Source organism: Ornithorhynchus anatinus, chromosome 1, assembly GCF_004115215.2.
Source record: "Ornithorhynchus anatinus isolate Pmale09 chromosome 1, mOrnAna1.pri.v4, whole genome shotgun sequence".
Taxonomy (NCBI): domain Eukaryota; kingdom Metazoa; phylum Chordata; class Mammalia; order Monotremata; family Ornithorhynchidae; genus Ornithorhynchus; species Ornithorhynchus anatinus.
In genome coordinates this window covers 20,919,120-20,942,304 of record NC_041728.1, presented here as the reverse complement: position 1 = coordinate 20,942,304, position 23,185 = coordinate 20,919,120, and the positions used below count along the sequence as shown (strand labels likewise).

Below are 23,185 nucleotides of genomic sequence, written 5' to 3'. Positions count from 1 at the left end.
TGTTTTTTTCTTTCTACTGATTCTTTTTTAATAAGTGTAAAAAACAGTCCTGAATAGTTTTTAATTAATAATTTAGTGTAGTCTCCTATCAATCACTAAGTTTCCCAAGTCTCAAACCCACCTGGCTCATGTCGTGGACTCCACTGGTAGCTAGACCTCTGATGTTTTGCAATCTGGTGATTTTGGTCATGGGATCTCTTGTAGGCTGGCTCATCACAGTACTTAAGTTGATTCAGTCTGGAGAAAGGGTGAGGAAAATCCACATTCACTGAGTTCATAAAGATAAAAATTGAAGGGAAACCATGTTCAGGGGACACATTTTCTCCTTAATAAGGGAAAGTAAAGTAAGTAATCCCCTCTGCTATGTATGCCTTCTAACTTTCAAACTTCTGCTAAAGACTCTTCTGTGAAGCTTTCAAGACTAGCCTCAGCAGCTAATCAACCAGCCAAACCAATTCAATTCATTCGTTCAGTTGTACTGATTGAGCGCTTACTGTGTGCAGAGCACTGTACTAAGCACTTGGAAAGTACAGTTGGGCAACAGAGACAATCTCTACCCAACAGTGGGCTTACAGTCTAGAGCAGTTGTGAAGTGGGGAGACAGCCAACAAAACAAGTAGACAGGCATTAATAGTATCAAAAAGAATAAATAAAATTATAGATCTATAAACAATTAATAAAACAATAAATATGTACAAATATATACAAGTGCTGTGGGGCGGGGAGGGAGGACGAGCAGAGGGAAGGAGTAGGGGCAATGGGGAGAGGAGGAGGAGCAGTCAATTGTATTTGAGTACTTACTCTGTTTACAGCACTATTCTCAGAGACCTAGGAAGAGTACCATAGAGGAAGTCTACACAAGCAGCGTGGCTCAGTGGAAAGAGCATGGGCTTTGGAGTCAGGGCTCATGAGTTCGAATCCCAGCTCTGCCACTTGTCGGCTGTGTGTCTGTGGGCAAGTCACTTAACTTCTCTGTGCCTCAGTTCCCTCATCTGTAAAATGGGGATTAAGACTGTGAGCCCCACGTGGGACAACCTGATTCCCCTATGTCTACCCCAGCGCTTAGAACAGTGCTCAGCACATAGTAAGCGCTTAACAAATACCAACATTATTATTATTATTATTAATCCTTGCTCTGTACAGCTGTAGTCGGTCATGTCTTTGGTTCTGTCACTTGTATTCATGTCACTTTTTTTTTTTGCGGCCCATGGTTCCTTGAGGATAAGTTGTACTTCCTTTGCCATTTCCCAGGGCATGTATCTTGGAGTTTTGCATACACTGGACACTCAGTAAATTATTTGAACTGCATGGCTCTTTTTTTTTTTTTTTTTTTTTTAAGAGGCAGGTCTTTAAGGGGCAGGTCTGTGGCAGTGATTCTTTGATGTCTCCCATAGAAGAGACAGAATAATTTAATGATTTTAAAAAAAAGTTGCAAAACTCCAAATGATGAGGACTATGCAGGATACAGAAACTTGACCTGAAAAATGTTAGTTTAGTTTCAGAAATTGTCCAATTTATTCTCCTTCCCCCAACAGGACTGGGCCCCAATTGATCTGATTATACTTATCTAGCCCACTGCTCAGCCCTCAGTAAGCCCATAATACCATAATAATTGTCATTATCACTAGTTACAAGTTAGGTCCAAAGTCTGTTGAATGACTAATTGGCAAAGAGGACTGATTATTATGTATTGTATTTTAACTGGTAGGAAGTGGACAGGTTAAAAGAATAATAGGTTTTTAATTTTTTACACTTGATTTAAAGACTGTGTGTCATATTGTTCCATAAACAAAATACTGCATGATCTGTGACTTTTATGATAGTCTTCAAGCCTTGTTTTATATTAAAATGCTCTGAATATTTAAATTTACATTAGTTGTGTTCCTTCAGTGGCAATAAGGCAGTGCTCCCCAATCCCAAACAAAAGTAGACATTTATACTGACCTGCTGAAAACCCAATAGTAATAAGTGAAAACTGTTCACAACACAGTTGTAATCCTCCTGCTGTTCCCTATCTTGGGATGTTTTTAACGGACCTGGCGTTCATTGAAGAAGGAACACCAAACTTTACAGAGGAAGGTCTTGTAAACTTTTCCAAAATGAGAATGGTAAGTATAATTTTGATAAAGGGGAGTTAATGAACTTTGTTTAATTCATTCAGTCATATTTATTGAGCATTTATGGTATGCAGAGCACTGTACTAAACATTTACACTCTAGAGGTGGGAAGACAGACATCAATACCAATAAATAAAATTACAGATATGTACTTAAGGGCTGTGGGTCTGGGAGGGGAGAAGAGCAAAGGGAACAGGCCAAAGTGATGCAGCAGGGTGTGGGAGATGAGGAAAAGTGGGGCTTGGTGGGGAAGGCCTCTTGGAGGCGATGAGTCTTCAGTAAGCCTTTGAAGAGGAAGAGAGTAATTGTCTGTCGGATTTGAGGAGGAAGGGTGTTCCAGGCAGAGGTGGGATGTGGACAAGAGAATGGTGGTGAGACAGATGATATTGTGGCACAGTGAGAAAGTTAGTACTAGAGGAGCAAAATGTACAGGCTGGGTTATAGAAGGAGAGAAGCGAGGTGAGGTAGGAGGGGGCAAGGTGATGGAGTGCTTTAAAGCCAATGGTGAGGAGTTTTTGTTTGATGCGTAGGTAGATGGGCAACCACTGGAGTTTTTTGAGGAGTGGGGTGATATGTTCTGAACGTTTTTGTAGAGAAATGATCCAGGCAGCAGAGTGAAGTATGGAGTGGAGAGAGCAAGGAGGCTGATGCAGTAATCCAGGCTGGATAGGATGAATGATTGTATTGAAAGGAAAGGGTGATTTTTAGAGATGTTGTGAAGGTGGGACCAACAGGATTTAGTGATGGATTAAATATGTGGGTTGGAATCAAGGATAACGCCAAGGTTATGGGCTTGTGAGATAGGATAGTGGTGCCATACAGCGATGGGAAGGTCAGGGGGAGGACAGGGTTTGGGTGGGAAGATAAGGAACTCTGTTTAATAAATTCAGATGTTATAAAAGACTGCACCTGGGAAAGGTGGGATCCTAGAATTTTCTCCCCTTAATTCTACAGTTTGTGGGGGTTAGAAAAACAGTAATTTTAATTCTAGTCTGTCCTCAAGGATGTTGGTATAAAGCCACTAGAGGAGACCACTCAGAGAAACATAACAAATAAAAGCAATGTGGCTTGGCTACTGAGTCATCAGGACACTCTGGTTTGGTAGGAGTGTAATGCTGAAGAATTGGGAGCTTGTTCAAGGATGTTGTATTAATGACAATAATAATTAATAAAATTAAATAGTTGTTAGGCATTTACTGTGTGCCAAGCACTAGGTAAATGCAATCCATGCAGATTGTACACAGTCCCTCCCCGACGTGGGACTTACTTTCAGTAAGGGGAGGGAGAACAAGTACTGAATCCCCATTTTACAGATGAGAAAAGTGTGGCACAGAGCAGTTAGTGACTTACCCAAGACCTACTGTCGCTGGAGAAGGCAAAAGGGACTGGAAGTCAGCTAAGGTGCTGAGAGGATGCCGGGTGTCAATGACAGGCAGTAGCTCAGAATTTTGAGGTGGAGGGAAAGATGAAGTCATGTGCTTATTGTTGTTCTTTCATCTGGTAGATCTCGCATATTATCAGGGAGATACGTCAGTTCCAGCAGACTTCTTACCGGATAGACCATCAAGCCAAGGTAATGCAGTGTGTGACTCAAGGTATAGACATCGTGCCTTCATCCCTGAGGGAGCCTGCCATTCCACGCCTCGTGGTGACCAACCAGTGGTGTTTACTGAACACGTGGGAGAGTACAGTGATTGCAGTTTACTCTCTACAATAGCTTTGACAGAAAGGGAGGAAGAGTAGTTCGAATGAACTCCTCCAAGTGAGTATAACTTTTACTCACCCAGCAGTAAGGCAGACCATATGGCTCCCAAAAGATTCTTCAAGAAAACCAGGCTTGGCTGGAGCACAGCTCTAGTTTGGCTCAGCATAGGCCTCGATGCGTCCAAGTGGCTGGGGTAGAACAAAGAGAGGAAAGAAGGAGTGAACATGTTGCAGCATTCTCCCCCTTTATCATAAGGATCCTCAGTGAGCCCTTGCCCGCACAAGTAAGGAGAAAATTTCCCTTTGGGGTTGGTATTGAATGTGGGTATTTATGGTTGGTGGGCCATCATGAAGGGTAAAGGTGTTATTGCCTTGGGTGAAGAGAATGCAGTGAGGTACCTTGGGGAAGTCTGGGTTTAATACAATAATTATAGTACTTGTTAAGCACTTACTATGTGCCAAGCACTGCTCTCAGTGCTGAGCAGATACAAGTCAATCAAGTTGGACACAGACCCACAAGGGGCTCACAATCTTAATTCCCATTTTTTACAGATGAGGTAACTGAGGCCCAGAGTAGTGACTTGCCCAAGGTCACACAACAGACACGAGGCAGAGCTGCGATTAGAACCCGGGTCCTTCCGAATCCCAGGCCCGTGCTCTAGCCATTAAGCAATGCTGCTTTTCTAAAAGTTTAAAGAGGCTGAGCGTTCTAAATCCCACACCTCTGGTGGAGGGAGAGAGAGCGAGAGAGAGAGAGAGAGAGAGAGCCCCTTTTTGTCCTTCTTGTTTGTCTATCTAGGAGTCTTTGAACACCCAGGGGAAACTCACCTTTCTGGATCATACATACAGATGCTGGGGGAATAAAAACTCTAGAGAGTGTGTGCAAGGAAGAGAAGCCCAAGTGGCCAGGACTGTGGGACAGTTTGGGCTTCACTTTCCTAGCTGGCAGTTTTGGTGACCGGAGGAATAGACTCAATGAAAGCAGATAGAAAATGCTGCTGACCTAGGTAGCTTTTAGCCAGTGCAGGATGCCTGCATATTTTGGACTGTCCTGGTCAAGCACAATTGGCTAATTAGACTTGAAAATACAAAAGGGTGAACATTTTCCCAAGAGACACCCCCACTAACAACAAGGAAAATGAATTAATCAGTGGTAATCAATAAGCCCGCATTGTGTGAATTCCAGTCACGATGTAAAGAAATATAGATCTGTTACACCACAAATGTATGCTCATCCCTTAGATGTTTGTGGCTGTCATTTCCCCAAATGAACCCCCCAAAGAGGGAAGGATTGAAAGGGTCATTAGGAATATAGACCAAAATGACTCTGGAGTACCCAGAACCATTAATTTGCTTTTGGTTGGGAATGCTGATCCTTCCCTTTGTTTCAGGTCACCCAGTACCTACTGGACAAGACTCTCATCATAGATGAAGATACGCTGTATGAGCTATCGCTGAAAATTGAGCCTAGACTCCCTGCTTGAAGAGCCAGCTTTGTCCATGAGTGTGCAGAGAGTTTTCGTGTTAAAGGACAGATCTGTGCATGCCTTGCCCTCCGGAATGCTAGAGGAAGAGGAGTGAGGATGACACTGCCTCCCAGAAATCCCCCCGTCAGGCAAGGAAAACGCTGCTGCTGCTGCTGCTGCTGCTACTGCTGCATGGGATGGAGGAAAGGCAAAAAGACTTCAGACTTGGGGGTGGGTTGTGGGGTTGGTGTCAGGGGATTATTACTTGGCAAAACATAACGATTGCATTGAGGGAACAAGCTTCTAGAGAAGAACTGAGGCTCTCTGGAACCTATATGCTAGTAACCCACTCCCCTGGGATTAGTTAGGGAAGGAGACAAATCTAAACCCCATAGCACGTTCCGGTCACGTGCTCCAGCAGAGGGAGGAGGAATGACAGACCTCCAGGTTTGACAGTTTTCTGGGCACGTTGCTCTCACCATTGTGCATCTACTGACCCATTCCTGGGAGTTTTCTGCTTTTGTATTTTTTCATTTGCAAATAGTAGGCGCTTAGCAGAAAAAAAATGTAACTCACATTTGATGGAGACTGAGCAACTTCGTGGCAGTTTTAATCTACAAGCATGTGCACGGTTTCAAAAGTGTTGTACATATTTATATCTAGAGACTAATATTATGTTCTTTAGTGGTCTCACCCGTGTTGAGAGTACGAAAAAGTGGGAGGGGTTGGTGTAAATGTTGAAAATCAAGTTGACTTTATACATTCAACTCCTTAAGTAAAAGGTAAGGAACTGCCTCGTTGGACTAATGCGTGCCTGACCTGGAATCCTCTTTGGGGTCCATACATATGCTCAGATTTCTGGGCTGGCGGCACGGTCCACGCTGCTGAAGGTAGTCTTTGGGAGGAAGTAGGTAGGTACTCTTTGCACATTTCCTCTGAGCTCATGTTGTATTGCTCTTGACCACTGGAAACGCAGGGGCTTTTTTTCTCCATAAGGGGAGGTGCTTAGTCACCTGAAAAACAGGAAAGAAAGGAGAAATCCATTTTTTCCCACTATAAGTGAACTTTGTTCACTGGTTTGATATTAGCTCTATTTATTCTATTTATTCCTCTTATGTGATTCTGTCAGTGCATGATCAGCCCTTTTTCATTTTTGCCATGTGCAAATCTCAACATTTGAGCATATGTTGTTGAGAAAATTGTCCAGCACAAAGAGCTGTTCTTAAAATGCCAATGTGGAACATCAGCCCTAACTATGAGTTGGGGCACTGTTTCCTCATTTCCTAGTTGAGCAGGGCCGGTAGTACCTGCAGAGGAAGTGGGCCAAACTAATGGAGCCTCCTGGGTGCCAGGCGGGAAGAATGTCTTGAACTTTGTCAGAGGTGATTCCTTAGGCAGATGAAAGAAATAGGGCTCCACCACTGCTTACCTCCATTCTCTCTTCTCATGGAGAGTGTGTTTCAATAAAAAGGGAAAGATGGTGACTAACGCCCACTGACTCTTAAAATTTCTGTTTATTAATGCTGACAGTGAAAAATCCATTTGCCTGGCTTATGTTTTTCTTCTTTACTTGCACTTTAATGATATTGTTAGGGCCTGATAACAGCTGCCTGATAAATTCCACTTTGGGTCTCTCCAGGCCAGGTGGAAAGGTGAGCTGAAAATGGACCTCATTAGCAGTGAACATCATGACCATTTTCTGCACCTCCAAGGCCATGGCTATAAATGGCTACACTGCTAAACATCAGCTAAGTACTAGAAAACTCAATTGAGAATGTTGGAGCAGCTTTCCAGAAGCATCTTTAATTGCTCACATACTAGCCCTGGGACCCTAAAGATAAAAAGGGATATTTCTAGATGTTGGTTTTTTTCATTGCTTGTTTGTCCTTTTTATTAGCCAGTGGTAAGAGACCTGTTGCATGATTAGAAGCATGGGATTTGGGGCTCTTATAAGAGATGCAACATAATATATACTTCTGTGCATTCTTTTTTAAAAAAGGATTAAAAGTTAACCTATGCCAATTTCACAAAACAGCTCAAGGTCTGGCCATTGATGGAGGAGTGTGGTACAAAGTGTCTTGGAATACATATTATTCCTGTTCCCAAAGAAACAAAGCTGGGCACGATATAGGAGGAGGTTGCTCATTGTGGTTGCTCATTTAAACTGCTTCTTTCGTTATATCTCTCTCCCTCAATTGATGAACACACAGATACTAGTCCATTTTGGATCTGCAAAAGGAAAAGGACTTTGGGGTACCCCCACTTAACACCTTTCACACCACTGAGAGTAGGAGTCCTTTTGTTTCTCCAGATCCAAAATGGACTAGTATCTGTGTTTCATCAATTGAGGGAGAGAGAGATAAGGAAAGAAGCAGTTTAAATAAGAAACACCCCTTCCACCTATAAGCAGCGGCTCAAGCAGCGCAATCCCAGTGCCCATTCCCCACTCCTGCCTTTTCTCAACAATCCCCCCATTACCTGGGCAGACCCCCTAAGTTGCCTTTGGTCACACCCAGTCCTGCGCTCAGATTGATAATTGCCCAGTGCAGCAGCTAGTTGGAAGAAGCACCCTCCTGCAAAGCTTGCCAAACTCCGTGGGACTGCTTAGGGTCGAGCCCTCAGTAGATGATGCTAAACCCTCAGCATCCCGAAAGGGAGGGAGAGTACATGGCCAAATGTCCTGTTCACTTGAAGTGCTCCCACTTGATGCCCGTCTAAAAACTTCAAGAGACACAACACCCCAGGGATCAATTCACCGCCTAAAGTTTTTTCTTTTTCACATAGACACTGGCCGATTGCCTGTGGGAGGGGAATGAGTCTCACTTCCTTACCAGAATCCCACAGCAGGACTTGGTTAGGGTCTGAATGGCTCTGGCTGAGAGGGCTACGTAAGACCTGCTATCTGTCCCAGAGCAGACAGATCTTGTAATGCTCTCTGAGGGGTTATAGTGAAAAAATACTGGTCCTCACCCTTGCATCTCTTGGAACTGGGTGTCTTGCCCCAAAGGAGTCTCCATTCATTGATTCAATCATATTTCTTGAGTGCTTGCTGTGTGCACACGACTGTACTAAGCACTTGGGAGAGTACAATAAAACAACAGATACATTCCCTGCCCACAATGAGCTCTCAGTGCTAGTCCGGCTAAGGATTTTGTTGAATTTAAAAAAAAAAAAGGAAAAAGGTTTCCTCTGCCCAGATTTCCTCATTCCAGCAATCCCAGGAACCCCAACCTTAAAAGTGAACTGCCTGGGGACTTGTTCCTCTCGAGCTGTGCTTACAGCTGCTCCTGCTTCCACATTTCCTCAAGACAGTACCAGGACGTGACCCCCTGACTGTCACCTCACACTTTTCACAGCTGCAGATAAATGGGATGTTGGTGAAGGGAGGGGAAGTTTGACTATTCTAAGCAAAATAGGGCCATATCTTTGGCAGCCTTCTGATGCATCAGGAGGGAAAACTTACTGTGTGAAATGATTTTAGCCATCATTTTGGGTCTTTTCACAGGTGTGCAGATGCTCTCAGGTGATGGTAGAGACCTGGGATAAGTCAATCACCTAAGGAGTTGGCACTTATGCCAGGGCCCCCTCCCCTGTATGAAACCATTGGATATTTGGGACAAATTGTTCAAAGCAAACACATTTTCTACCTTGTGCATAATTGAGGATTTTGACATTTAGTATTACAGTGATGCAAATTTAAGGTTACAATTATCTATGGACCTGTGTGGTTTTTAAAGTTTCTGAAGACATTAGCATCTCATTCTATAGCAAATAAAGCTCTTGATCTTTAAGTAATTTGGAATAAATAACAATATCTGTATTTAATTTTTGATTATGTGCAATGGGCTGAGAACTGATTTCTTTTCACACACTTTCATAGTAAGTGTCATGAAACAAGACTTTGGCTCAATCAGTTTGAAAACCTGCAAAGTTTAAATCACTCAATCATATTTATTCAGTGCTTACTGTGTGCAGAGCACTGTAGTAAGCACTTGGGCGAATACAGTATGACAAATTAGAAGCAATCTCTCCTGCTCCATGTACCCTATGAAGAGGCCATTTCAAACCTTCCAATAAAGCACCTCATTTTTAAAGAGAGGGCTTATTGAGTTTAGATCTCTGTGGTTTGGATTTTTGTCTTGTCAGAAAAGTCACCTCCTACACTGTAAACTCCTTGGCTCTTTCACCTAGATCAAAAAGAATGCAGCATCACTGTTGAATATTTGAAATGAAGGAAAAGGAATATATATGTCCATGAAAACTGCAAATTGGTTCTACTGAAAAATGAAATATGTGTGAATGTTGAACATTCTTGCTCTGTATTGTACAAGCTCTGTATAACTGTGCAATTGATTTTGACTGGTTTATCTAATGGATGAACAAGATGTAGTATGTTTATTTTCTTGGGATGTTTCATTAACCAAAACCAAAATATGTGTCTCCAACATTTGAATTGTCCATGAAGGGTGGACTGAAGGGTTTGTTTTGTGTTACCAGGCATAATTTGGTGGGGGTGGGGGGTGGTGAATAGTGAGATTATGCCTATATGCACATTAAACGCATTATTTTTCTTGAATTCTAAATATCACTGATTCTTCCTGCTTTCAGTCTCGGAATCCTGGGTGGTTCATAGAGCTCAGCCCAAATCGGCCAATGCGAACTCTCTCACCCTTGGCCTGAGTCGCTCTGGGGTTTAAGGAATGGAGGGAGCTCTGAGCAGACACCAGTGCCAGGTCTCTCTCTCACCCCATGCCCTCTGCCCTGGGGAAGTGGTGGGTAAGCAGTTGGAGGCAGTAGCCTGCCTTAAAAGGTGGGGCCCGGGGCAAGTGCCCCATGCTGCCGTAGCCCAGGGACGGCCCAATTCCTCCAAGTACATGGGACTGAACTCCTGAACTGGGCTTGCAGGCAAACAAGGCTGTTCACTAAGGTTCCAGTGACATATGGCTCCGAGTGCATTATGAGAATTCAGTTCACGTGAACATACACAGCGTGACATGGGTCAAGGTATTAAATTCTCTATTGCTTCCCCCGTTTCTCCCCACCCCCAACTGCTTTAGCTGAGTGCTTAATGAAACACTTTATCACGTATTTCCTCACCTACTCTCACTGCATCCCCACGAGCCAAGGAAGCACTGAAACTAATGACAGAATAATCCCATGATTTCTGGATACAACTGGGAACTCTCTTCCCTTTATATCTCAATACTATTCCTTTTAGGGAGGGAGGACATCTTTGGTAAAGAAGTTTGGACAAACTGACAAGTCTAACTAAAAACTGAAATGTATTTTGCTGCAAATACATGCTGGAAGCTTCTCAGAGTCCACTCTCTGCCTCTCAGCTCACCACCTGCCCTGAGCAGATAGTCAGGAAGCCAATTCATCTAACCTGTCTATAGTCTTCGTCTACACCTAGTAATTACGTCAACAGCTCCCGATGGCTAGAGAGAGTTCCCAGATGTTCCAGCCAACCAATAGGCAAACTCTGGGAGCACTTCACAGAATCCCAAGGGGTGCTCACCAGAAAAGGACCCCACCCAAGGAGCCAAAATGGTGACTTTCCTCCAGAGAATGCATCATTACTTCATTGAAAACTGAAACCAATCACTATTTACTCACTGAGGACTTTCCTACAATTGCCTGGGGTAGCTATAAACCTGCCTTCACCTCTACACCAAGAAGAATACAAAATCATTTGCTCTGAGCCACTTTTTCCTGCCATTTTAACAACCATTCATTCAATTCATTGAGCACTTACTATGTGCAGAGCACTGCGCTAAGTGCTTGGGACAGTACAATACAACAATAAGACACATTCCCTGCCCACAATGAGCATACAGTCTGGAGGCAGGGACACATTAATACAAATTATAGTGTACACAAATGCTATGGGACATGTGCCTTCAATAAGTCTGTGGGGAGAGTGGGGGGGGGGGAGTAATTGTCTATTGGTTTTGAGGAGGGAGGGCATTCCAAGCCAGAGGCAGGACGTGGGCAAGGTGTTGGCGGCACGATAGTCTAGACCAAGAACAGTGAGAAGCTTAACATTAGAGGAGTGAAGTGTGTGGACTGGGTTGTAGTAGGAGGTATCATTTTTCCCACCCCTGGGGAAGGACCATTTCCAGCTAGATCACCAGAGACATACAAACCTCCTGCTGAGCCCAGTTTATCGATCTCAGACCCTCAAAGTGGAAATGAAGATAGAGGCCTAAATTACAGTCGCATAGCCCTGAACATGCTGGTGACTCCCTAAATTTAATCTCCCTATAACGTCCTCAAAACTCAGATTCTCCTACACTTCAAACTGAGGTGTGGATATGGCTGTTAGCAGCGTGGCTCAGTGGAAAGAGTACGGGCTTGGGAGTCAGAGGTCGTGAGTTCTAATCCCTGCTCTGCCACTTGTCCACTGTGTGACATTGGTTGGTCAAGTCACTTCACTTCGCTGTGCCTCAGTAACCTCAACTGTAAAATGGAGAGTAAGACTGTGAGCCCCACGTTGGACCACCTGATAACTTTGTATCTATCCCAGTGCCTAGAACAGTGCTTGGCACATAGTAAGTGCTTAACAGATACCTTTATTATTATTATTATTACCTCAGGGAAACTCTTCATTGGGGCATCACCCAGTGTCCTAGAGACAAGTCATTCAAGAACTGTGTACAAACAACTGCGTTCTACAGACACACATCCATGAAGACACGCAAATGACTGCAAAGCACTTTGCCAAATCAGCTTAGAGTTATGGGTGACAATAAGTCTTAACGAACTGGAGCGACAGCCTGCACCAAGGAAGCCACACACACAATCAAATATTCACCCTGGTAACGCCCAAGAGATGTGACAGACTTCTGTTACCTAGGCAGCACACTGACTAGACACGCGGAGCTAGGCAAGGAAGCAGAAATATGAATCGAAAAGGCCGGCACATCCCAAGGGAGACGGTCAAACAGAGTGTGTATTAGTTTCCACACCAAACTCAGGGTGTACAGAGCCCTTCCCTCTTCCTAAATCCGGGTGCACGTGGTGTAAATCGATCTGAGGAACACTGGTGTGTTCCCGCAGAGGCCTAAAGGTATTTAGTGCTGTTACTTAAGACTGCTTTGTTTCCACTTTGTTCAAGAATCTTGAACTTTTTGGATCTTGGTTTGTGTACTTTTCTCTGAGGCAGAATCATCACAGGATGCCAAGTATTTTGCTCGACACCAGAATGTGACATAAAATATTGTAGAGTTACAACTACTGCCGGGAAGGAACACATGGAAGTGTCTCAGGGGCCCAGGCCACCCACCAAGTTCTGGCCAGCAGCCTGCTGCTTGACAGCAGCTGCTCTGCAGGCGGCCAATCCCACCTTCAGTCAGACCTGCTGAGGGTGAGGAGGACTAAAAGGGGCAGGCACAGTAAGGAAGCCCGGCTTTAGGAACCAGTTCCTCACAGGTCCCGCCAGAGGAACAAAACATGGCAATGGGTAATTAAAAGGATAGAACCCTGGCAGAGTTTCCTGCTGAAGGAATAGGGACTCCCAGAAAGAAGGAAGCTTGTTGGCTTGGAAGTCCAGTGAGCCATCCAAGCTGGGCCCCACCGCTGGCTGGAGGGCGTACAGAGGGCTGGCTCCCTTCGAAGGGACGGCTGTGCTCTGGGTTCCTGGCTGGTCACTGCTATTTATAGGAGACCTTTCTCCCCTTAGTTTGTGGGCTATGTGCTGGGAGGTATTCCCGGGCTATTTTTATCAGGGATCTGGTTGGCCTGCCCCTCCTCCCCCCAGTGAGCCAGGGTTAGGAAGACAATGTACTTCAGAAGGAACGACTCCCAAGGAGAAGCCTAATGCTGATCCAGCTTTTATCCTAGTTCACCTTGATTATTCCATCAGTCTCCTCGTTGGCTCCCTGCCTCCTGTCTCTACCCCACGTTTATTAAGATATTTGTTAAGCGCTTACTATCAATCAATGGTAATTATTGAACACTTACTATGTGCAGAGCACTGAACTAAGCATTTAAGAGAGTACAATACAACAGAATTAGCAGACATGATCCCTGCCCATAACGGGTTTATAGTCTTGAGATGAGTTTACAGTCTAGAGAAGCAGATGGCCAATCTGCCTAAGGTTTTTCTCTTTTTTTAAATATGGTATTGGTTAAGCATTGACTATGCGCCAGGCACTATATTTAGTGCTGGGGTAGATTCAGGTTTATCAGGTTGGACACAGTCCCTGACCCATATGGGGCTCCCAGTCTTAACCCCCATTTTATAGATGAGGTAACTGAGGCATAGAGAAGTTAAGTGACTTGCCCAAGGTCACACAGCAGATGAGTGGCAGACCGGGGATTAGAACCCAGGTCCTCTGACTCATAAGTCTTTCCACTTGGCTTTTCCAGTCTTTACTTCACTCAGCTGCCCAGATCATTATTCGAAAAAACTGTTCCATCCACACCTCCCCACTCCATACCTGCCCATCCACCTTTGCATCGAATGGGAACTCCTTACCATCGGCTGCCCACTCCTACCTTACCTCCCTGATTTCCTACTGCAACCAGACCCTCATGCTATTCTCCTCTAATGCCAACCTACTCACTGCACCTTGATCTCATCTATCTCACCTTCGACGCTTTGCCCATATCCTCTGTTTGGCCCAGAACTCAGTCCCCTCTCATATCCACAAACCATCACCCATCACTCTCCCCACCTTAAAAGCCCTAGTAAAAAGCACAGATCCTCCAACAGGCTTTCCCTGACTAGGCCTTCATTTCTTCTACTCACCCTCCCTTCTCGTATTTGCTCTCCTTTCTAAGTTGCCCCACTAAGTGATCCAGATCTTACATACATATTATCATTTTCTCCCATTTCCCTATCAGTAAAATAATAATAATAATGATAATATTTGTTAATTGCTCACTGTGTGTCAAGTACTGTACTAAACCTTGAGGTAGATACAAGATAATCGGGTTGGACATATTCTTTGTCCCACATGGAATTCACAATCTAAGTGGAGGGAGAACAGTTACTGAATCCCCATTTTACAGATGAGGTAACTGAGGCACAGAGAAGTGACTTGTCCAAGTTTGTACAGCAGGCAATTGGTGGAGCTGTAATTAGAACCCAGGTCTTCTGACTCCCAGGTCTGTGCCGGAGGTGCTCAATAAATACTTTTGATTGAGTGACTAACCTGCTCACTCCTTATCCCTGCCATCACAGAGACGTGGTTCTTGATGGATGACACAGTCTTCCCTACGGTTCTCTCCCCATGTCATGGGGAGAGGAGAAGGAGGAGGGTGGGAGGCCTGTTCTTCTCCCTAAAATCCTGCTCATTCTGCCTCAACAACTTCAGGGACCTGCCCTACCTCCCTACCCAAATGGCCATCACCCTGCTTCAAGCATTAATTATCACATCATGGTTACACTACCATATTCAGCGTTCTTGCCACTTCCCTGCCTCTAGCTTCTTTATACTCCCAGCTGCTGCCTGGATCACCCTCCTGAACCCACTGCTCAGCACATATCTTCTAAGTGGTTGTCCATCTCCCCCTGGATCGAATGAAACCTCCTTACCTTCGGCTTCAAGCTCCCCACCGAGCTGATCACAGGGCTTGGAACTCCCTTCCCCTCAAATCGACCAGCCCTCAATTCTTCTCAACTTCAAAGCCCTCCTAAAACCCCACTAATGATCAAAACAGGGTCATACCAACCTCACTGCTGCCTCTGGTACTTATGTCTTTACACCCTTCCTCAGCCCTTGTGTATACCTAATAAATGGCCTTTATTAAATGCTTACTGTGTGCAAACACTTGGAAGAGTATAACAGAACTCGATCCCTGCCCACAAGGAGCATATGTATTTTGAATACTCCATTTATTCATGCCAATTTCACTGCTTGTAAATGTTTCTATATCTGCTTCCCCAGTTAGAATGTGAGCTTCTTCTGGGCTGAATACTAATCTGCTATGGTTGTCTTTTCTCCAGTTTTGTTGTATTTTCTCAAGTTAGAATATAAGCTCCTTAATGGGCAGGAAACGTGACCTGCTATGGTTGTATATTCCCTGGCGCTTAGGACTGTACATTACACTGAATAGATGCTCAAGTAAGTACTAGGCTACCATTATGACAATCAGGTTTCCTTGCATGGTTCTCAATACTGATCCCTTCTGTGCTCCCCCCAAAATCCTCCATTTCGGAAGCATCTTTGGGCGCTCACAGTCTTGTCAGCATTCTCTGCAGGACTGAAAGCAGCGTGCAGGACATGAGCTGATTTCAAAATGCAATGGGGTCAAACAGTGTCAATGGAGACTAGACCTTCAAGGGCACAGCTGTGTGAACAAATGCTTCCGGGAGAGAGGGCAAGAGGATTGGCCAAGCTCCTCGTCCCCCCTCCCAGCTGACCTCCCCCCACCCCCCGGGATCCCGCCTGATCCCGGTGCTCTTGCCTGATCACTTTACACTTCTTGTCTGATTTGGGAGCAGCAGGACGTGTATTACTTCAGCTTCAAGGTCAGTGCCGTTAAACTTAACTTTATTTCTCCCAATTGGGGAAACTATGTAATAGGATGCTTATTACAGCTGACTGTCCGTTCTTGCTTTAACATTGGAGAGGAGGGATCCCTGAGAGTATGACCATTTGAAATGACATTTGTTTCCAAAATGGCTCAAAAACAAATCTCTTAACAACAAAAACAGGGCAACTTCATACGGTGATACTTCTGTTCAGTAAATAAAAGCAACTGATTTGAAGTTATCGGTAATTCTAGTCACTCTGGACAGAACCTTGCTGTCAGCTGTGAAAGCTTTAGAGTCAGAGAGGTGCCTGGGGCTCTAGATGTTCCCATAGCACATATATACACTTACAAGGGGGGAAAAGAGGTAAGTGCGCTCATGATCTGAAATGCCACTTGAAGCAATAAATATCTAAGTTCCGTTATTTCCTTTCTACAGGTTCTCTATCAGGAGCCTAGAAATTTTCTTGAAAAAACAAAAACAAAAAGGAAGGTGCTCTTAGGTGTGTTTCTTTGTCAGAGCCACTTAAATTAAACCTGAAAATGCTCCCTCGCTAGTGTCATTTTATTTCCAGAGATCTTTTAGTTCGTTGTGGGGAGGGAATGTGTCTATCACCTCTGTTGTATTGTACTCCCCCGAGCGCTTAGTACAGTGGTCTGTACACAGTATGTGCTCAATAAATATGATTGGTTGATTCACCATCATCAAAGGGAGGGAAAATTCTGTTTCTTGGGCTGGGCTGACTGGAAGATGATACGTCTTTCTGTGCTTGGCACTGTTGTTTTTGAAGCCTATTGAGTACTTTCAACCCTTTCAAGAATACAGCAGATAGAACAATTTGTTAAAAAGGTTTAAACCATTACATTGGTGTTCTAACTCATCTTTAAAAACTGCTTTTCATTCATAATTCATTTAATTTTCCCAGATTCACATATATGAAAAAGCTCAGAATGGCTTGTGAGCTTTAATGATTGTTTTTTAAAACAACTTCTTGGTTAATTTTTGTAATATGCTTTGTTGAAAGTTTATAAATCTTGAATTTTTAATCATTTTCTTGTCGTTATGTGAAACAGAAGAGGTTAAATGATAATGTTTCTCAGGTTTCTGCAGGTTATGCAAAACATTTCTGCAGGCCATTTGACAAAAAACAACAACAAAATAACCTTTTCTTGTAATCGCTTTCCTTTTAAATATTTTCAGTGAGAGAACTTTACCAATGACTTTGTGACACTGTTGAAATGTCAGTCAGGATCACATGGAGTATCAGCTAATTCCAGCAATGACAAGGCTCCAGTATTTAATCTAGTTCTATTTCCAGAAATGCCACTTTTCCTACTGGCACTCTTCATGCTTCTTTCCATTTCGGGCATAATACCCGTACTTTCTAATGCAAACGAATACCCTCTTATCTCTCTCAATACTTGTTTAAGTGGACCTTGGAGTGTGTACTAATTATTCTTTATTCCCAACTCTGATCTCTCCTATGCCCCCTAACCCCCCACAAAGCCCTCTTTTAATCCTCCTAAAACCTAGGCTGGGGTAATAGTGTTGAGTAAGAGAGCCTTAAGATTAAAATCTAGGGAGCTGAATTCCACCTCTTTTGGGATTTTCACAGGGAATCCACAGCTTCTATGTTAGTCAGACAGACCCCAAAATCAAAACTGATCTAGGGTGTTTCCTTTTTTAGAGTCAGCCAGTGTAGGGAGGCACTGCTAGTTGCCAACCCTGAAGGTGACTTTTCTAGGTCACTCCCCAAATCGCCTGTGAAAGGCAAATCTGCAAGAGGCTTTCCTAGAAAGGGGATAGATGAAAACTATTCCCACCTAGTCATCCTAAATATAAATAGGCTCCATACAAAACTCTCAGTCCCAACAATGCTTTTAACAGCCTCATTTGTCCTGTGCTTGATAACATTTATGCTGAGTCAACTACTCCTCTTGGAGTTCAGAAAAGCTGCCTTGCACACTTGGGGTACACGTTTAGAAAACCCTTGGTCCTTGGGTTCAAGGAGCTCTCTAACAATCCAGCACCACCATGGACTACTGTCTCTCCCGGCAGTTTATGAAAATTGCCATCTGTAGCAGGTTCATAAGAGTAAGTTAAAGGGCTTCACCTCCGGGCCCATGGCGCTGTGCACGTTGAGAAGTACGAAACTGCTAATATAGCGGGCTTTTCACGTAGCTCAACCCTGAACAAGAAGGGTTTCAGATGGGGGCTGTCCCATTAGCACATAGGCACACACAACTGCACCTGGACCTCTTCCACACCTGGAAGTTAGGCCGGTTTGATCGAATTTGCTCACACAGACCCTCCCACCCAAAATTCAGGCCCCATAACCTGGGCATTCACAAAGTCTTTCTGGGTTCCCAAAAATAGCCCGTGTTTCTGTTCTGCCTAGATAGAAGGCAACTATGACTTTAACTGTTAAAAAGAGGATAAACTAAGTAACGGACCTCCCTTCATATTTCTGCCAACTGAGCTCCCTCTCCCTAGCTCTCCCTTCTCAGGCCAACCACAGGAAGCACCGAGTCAGTGCCCCTTTGAGACCCCATTTGATTCAAGCCCTGATGCTGTAGAGCAATGACTTTCACCTGGTAGTATGCCATGGCTTGGTTATGACTATGTGAGAAGCAACATGGCCTAGTGGAAAGAGCACAAACCTACGAGTCGGGGAGTCTGGGTCTTTATCCTGGCTGCATGACCTTAGGCAAATCACTTAACTTCTCTGTGCCTCAGTTTCCCCATCTGTAACGTAAAATTCATTACTGTTCTTCCTTCCTCCTTAGACTGCGAGCACCATGTAGGACAGGGACTGTGTGTGACCTAATCATCTTATATCCACCCAGTGCTTAAGTACAGTGCTTGGCATATAGTAAATCCTTTGTTTTTTCAATGGTATTTGTTAAGCACTTACTATGTGCCTGGCACCATATTAAGCGCTAGGACAGATACCAAATAATCAGGTTAAACACCATCCATGTCCCACATGGGGCTCAGAGTCTTAACCCCCATCTCACAGATGAGGTAACTGAGGCACAGAGAAGTGAAGAGCAGCTATAATATAATATAGAAGTGCTATAATAATAATAATAGCATTACTCTAGAATAAATTTCCCTATTTTATGAATCTGAAGTCTGTTTAGGGACCATCTACCAACAATTTTTCCCCAAAGAAGGGAGGAAAATAGCTTTTCGATCATGGATGTGGGGAGGCTGTGAGGTGGCTCCGATACTCATCTAGAACATTCGGCCATGGCGGTGGCCAGCCCGCAGCTTCGGGAACATCAGAGCAGCAGCGGCAACCCAGGGGGACGGGATTCCACGCATGCCAGCTCCTTCAGCACAAATCCAAGGACAGGCAATGAGACCGGCCTAATGACGCCCCACAGGGCCACGGGAGAGTCACATGCTCTGAGGTGATGCGGCCAAATTGTCTGCAGAACAAGCTTTTCTACATGTGTGGGCTTGGAGAGAAGATTTTGCGGTTAAGGTCCGATAATGCTCTCATTTGATTCTGCAGAGATTTATTCAACCTCAGATGAGATCTTAAAACTGTGTTGCGAGGATGGTGCGTAAGTTCAGTTACCATCAGGAGTAGATAGAAATTAACCAGGTCAGGCGCAGTCCAAATCCCACTTAGGGCTCACTAAACTGAAGGAAAGCATGAGAAGGGGGTTATCTTGTGAGAATAATCCTATCAATCAATAGCATTTATTGACAGCCAATTAAGTCAAACCAACACTAACCTTGGCACTTAAATACTTTAATTGTATCTTCAGCTCTCAAATATATATATATACACATATGTATTTTCTCATGTATATATTTATCTGTAAAAAATTTGCCCCTCCCCTTTCTCTCTCAATTCTCTCAGGCACTTTTTATAGTACTGCTGAACATATAGTATGTGATCAACAAATGCTATTTATTGATTGATTGATATGATTATTCTCACAAGATGACCCTCTTCTCATGCTCTTCTTCAGTTTACTGAGCCCTAAGTGGGATTTGGACTGCTCCCAACCTGATTAATTTCTATCTACTTTTGTGCTTAGAATGGTGCTTGACCTATAGTAGGGACTTCTATACAATATAATGATAATATTAATATGGATAGTGGGTGTTGTAATGAGATACAATCACAGTGCCATTTAGTTTGGGAGAGTTTTAGAAAGACCTATTCAGCCTTGACTGATAATTTAGCAAAGAATATGGGGTGCTGAATCTGTTCTACTGCAATCTCCAGTGTTTGTCGTAGTTCCGCTCCGCTTTTCATTGTCACCAGCCACTTGGCCTTTGCCCAAACACTAAGTTCTTTTAACTGCCACACAGCCCTGCCAGTATCCCAGCACCGGGTTTGGGTGGACCTTCTCAGATTCCGCAGTCTCACATGCTCTGAGTTTCATTTTAGTGCAATATTTTTACGTCTACTCTCCAACTAGAATTAAGCTTCTTTAGGACAGGACTTGTAACCAGTGGATATTCAATAAATACCATTACTATTACTAGAGGATTCCTGGCTAAGCAATGAAATCCTCTAGGAAGAGAGAAGGAGGTCTTGGCAAGAAGTGTGCAGGGGGGCTTCTTGTGAATGGATTTTTTTCAGCTTCCTGCATTCAGTCCACTATCTTGATAAGCTCTCTTCACCTCCCAGACTCCACATGAGAAGGTCAGACTAATCCATCAAGCCAGGGAGAGGCAAGATGCTGCCGGCTGGGAGGGGGTGCAGGCTCTCTACATTAGGGGAACCCTTTTAGAGGGGCTAAGCTTCTCCTAGAGAACTCTGTGTCTCCCAGGATAATCCTGAGCAAGACAGCTCAATTGTGACTTGGTACCTATAAAGCTGCATGTAGATGCTAAACTTTTGTTTTATTAAGAGTGGACCAAGCATACGCCAATAACCACAGATCAGCAACAGAGCCCAACACTTTTCTCCAACTTCTCCTCTCTTGTCTCTTTCCACACTCTTCACCTTCCTGCTGCTCAGAAGAAAACCCTGGGAGGGCAAGGATGCCAGGGAAAGACTGGGTCATTTCAGTCTGTTTATAGCTTCCCCAAGCTCCTAAGCATGGAGCGAGCACTCAATAAATGCTGTTGTTAATGCTGACTTAGTGTTTGAATCTTCTTCTTTATGGTATTTAAGTGCCCACTATGTGCTAAATACCGTTCTAAGTGTTCTAACACTCTTCTCAGATACAAGTGAATTAAGTTGGACATAGTCCCTGTCCTACATGGGGTTCACTGTCTAAATAGGAGGGGGAATGGGAGAACTGAGGCATAAAGAAATTAAATGCTTGCCTAAGGTGACACAGGAAGCATTTGGCAGAAGCGGGAATAAAATCCAGGTCCTCTGACTCCCAGGCCTGTGCTCCTTGCACGAGGCCACACTGCTTGAATGATCCCACCAGGTGGGGATGGGTCAAGTCACCACCACTCTAACCCACTTCTCTACCAAAGGTTTCTCAATTCTGAAGTCTCAGGACCGTGGCTCATCCGCTGTTTCTCACGAGAGATTCCACCCTCATTACGACCACCTCTAGGGAGTAGAGGGAAGAAGGATTTTGACCTATCACTGTGGCTACTGGCTGCTCTATGATGGAACCTCTTTAGCAGACCTCAACTGAGATGACTCCTTCTGCTTTGCAATTTGACACATTCTAATCCCATGTCCCTCTACAGCCTAAGAATTTTTTCAAATAATAAATTTTTAATGAACACCAAAGAAGCTTAAACTCCCTCAAGGTTATAAAAGGTGGAGAAAGAAGCAAGTACTTTGACCTTTCACCTACCCCCAAAGGGCAATGAGGTCATAAAATGGAGAGGAGGCATATAATAGTATTAAAGGATCCCCATGTATTCAGTAATGCGCTGGCCACTGTTCCAAACAAATTCATAATCAATCAATGGTATTTATTGGGCACTTACTCCCTCTCTAGACTATAGCTCATTGTGGGCAAGGAATGTGTCTGCTATACTGTACTCTCCCAAGTGCTTAGTACAGTGCTCTGCACACAGGAAGCACTCAATAAATATGACTGACTGATTGATTTACTGTATGCAGATCACTGTACTAAAGCACCTGGGAGAGTATAATATTGCTGGTAGACACAATCCCTATAACGTGTTGCCATAATGATGGGCCACAGATAAAGTATTGATTACAGATAAGCAGCATGGCTTATTGGCGTTTAAACTGTGAACCCGTTATTGGGCAGGGATTGTCTCTGTTGCCTAACTGTACATTTCAAGCACTTAGTACAGTGCTCTTTACATAGTAAGTGCTCAATAAATATGATTGAATGAAAGAGCACTGCCCTGGGAGTCAGAGGACCTAGGTTCTAATCCTGGCTCTGCTAATTGCCTGCTGTACAGGCATGGGGAAGTGACTTAATTTCTCTGTGCCTCAGTTTCCTCATCTGTAAAATATTCTCCCTCCTACTTAGACTGGGAACCCTTTGTAGGGCAGGGACTGAACTCTTATAGTCTAAGGTGCAAGAGGTGGGAAGACTATCGGGGAGACCTAGGACTGGATCTTGGGATAGTGACTGAAGCCTGTCATTGAGACAGCAGCCACTGTCCAGGTGTTGGTGCCCTCTGGTCAAAGATTGGTGATCTAGCCAAGATGACTTGGTGGACTACCTATTGGAGGGCATACTGGGGGGATTTCATGTTTGTTTTCAAACAATCTGTGACCAAAGTCTCAGTGTAAGAGGTTTTGCTTAATATAAGGACTATAGGTACTCCTTTAGAACTATAGGTACTCCTTTCTTGCACTCAGTGGGCACTCATTAAATACCAACTACCACCACCCTATCGTAAATCTTTGATGGGAGTTTAAGGTGCTTTCCCAAAAGTGTCAAGTTAACTCTCCCAAGATCACCGTGAGGTATGCAAGATCTAGAAGATATTAAGCTCTGATTAATAAATGGGACATCCAAATTATTGACTCATCCAAGCTTACACAAGAGGTCAATATGGGATGGTGGGAGGGTTGGAGAAGAGAAGGTGGAGCGGGGGAGGGAGAAAAAATATGCAGAGAACCCTTATTTGCATGGGGTCATGCATCCAACTGCCACTCAATACAAATTTAATTGTAAGAGTTCAGATTTCCTGTTCCTCACTTTGTGCTTGACTCGCTAAGGAGATGGCTCCAGCATGAAAGCAGTTGAGTTGAACATAACCTGAGGATTCAATTGCCACATTTTCATTAAAAGTCACTAGATCAGCAGTGAAAGGTTGTCCCATTATGGCAGGCATCGGGGACAGGAATGAATATCAGACTGGGAAGTTCAGCAAGAAGCAGGAGCAGGAGCAGATAATAGTATTTATTAATAATAATAATAATAATAATAATGTTGGTGTATGTTAAGCGCTTACTATGTGCCAGGCACTGTTCTAAGCGCTGGGGTAGATACAAG

At 44.0% G+C, this 23,185-nt stretch overlaps 2 protein-coding genes and 1 long non-coding RNA gene across 5 annotated transcripts in view; 2 read left to right on the top strand and 1 right to left on the bottom strand.

The window, feature by feature from the left end:
- RASGRF2 (Ras protein specific guanine nucleotide releasing factor 2) overlaps positions 1 to 9,870 on the top strand; it is a 176,654-nt gene extending 166,784 nt beyond the window's left edge. For both annotated transcript variants that reach the window (XM_001509960.4, XM_007656761.3), the window contains exons 25-27: positions 1,991 to 2,108; positions 3,622 to 3,690; positions 5,213 to 9,870. In XM_001509960.4, the coding sequence (XP_001510010.2) occupies positions 1,991 to 2,108; positions 3,622 to 3,690; positions 5,213 to 5,305 (280 nt within the window). In that variant the 3' untranslated portion in view covers positions 5,306 to 9,870. The remainder of the gene's footprint in view (positions 1 to 1,990; positions 2,109 to 3,621; positions 3,691 to 5,212) is intronic.
- The window catches only part of LOC120638241, a 67,161-nt gene that overhangs the window by 3,372 nt on the left and 40,604 nt on the right, over positions 1 to 23,185 (bottom strand). The window contains exons 2-5 of one of the 2 annotated variants that reach the window (XR_005659801.1): positions 6,107 to 6,300; positions 3,901 to 4,010; positions 3,468 to 3,786; positions 122 to 237 (exon numbers count right to left, since the gene is read on the bottom strand). This is a non-coding gene — a long non-coding RNA (uncharacterized LOC120638241). The remainder of the gene's footprint in view (positions 1 to 121; positions 238 to 3,467; positions 3,787 to 3,900; positions 4,011 to 6,106; positions 6,301 to 23,185) is intronic. The other variant, XR_005659800.1, reaches the window with a different exon arrangement.
- The window catches only part of CKMT2 (creatine kinase, mitochondrial 2), a 32,771-nt gene continuing 25,246 nt past the window's right edge, over positions 15,661 to 23,185 (top strand). The window contains exon 1 of the mRNA XM_001512072.5: positions 15,661 to 15,764. The gene's annotated coding sequence lies outside the window, so the exon portion shown is untranslated. The remainder of the gene's footprint in view (positions 15,765 to 23,185) is intronic.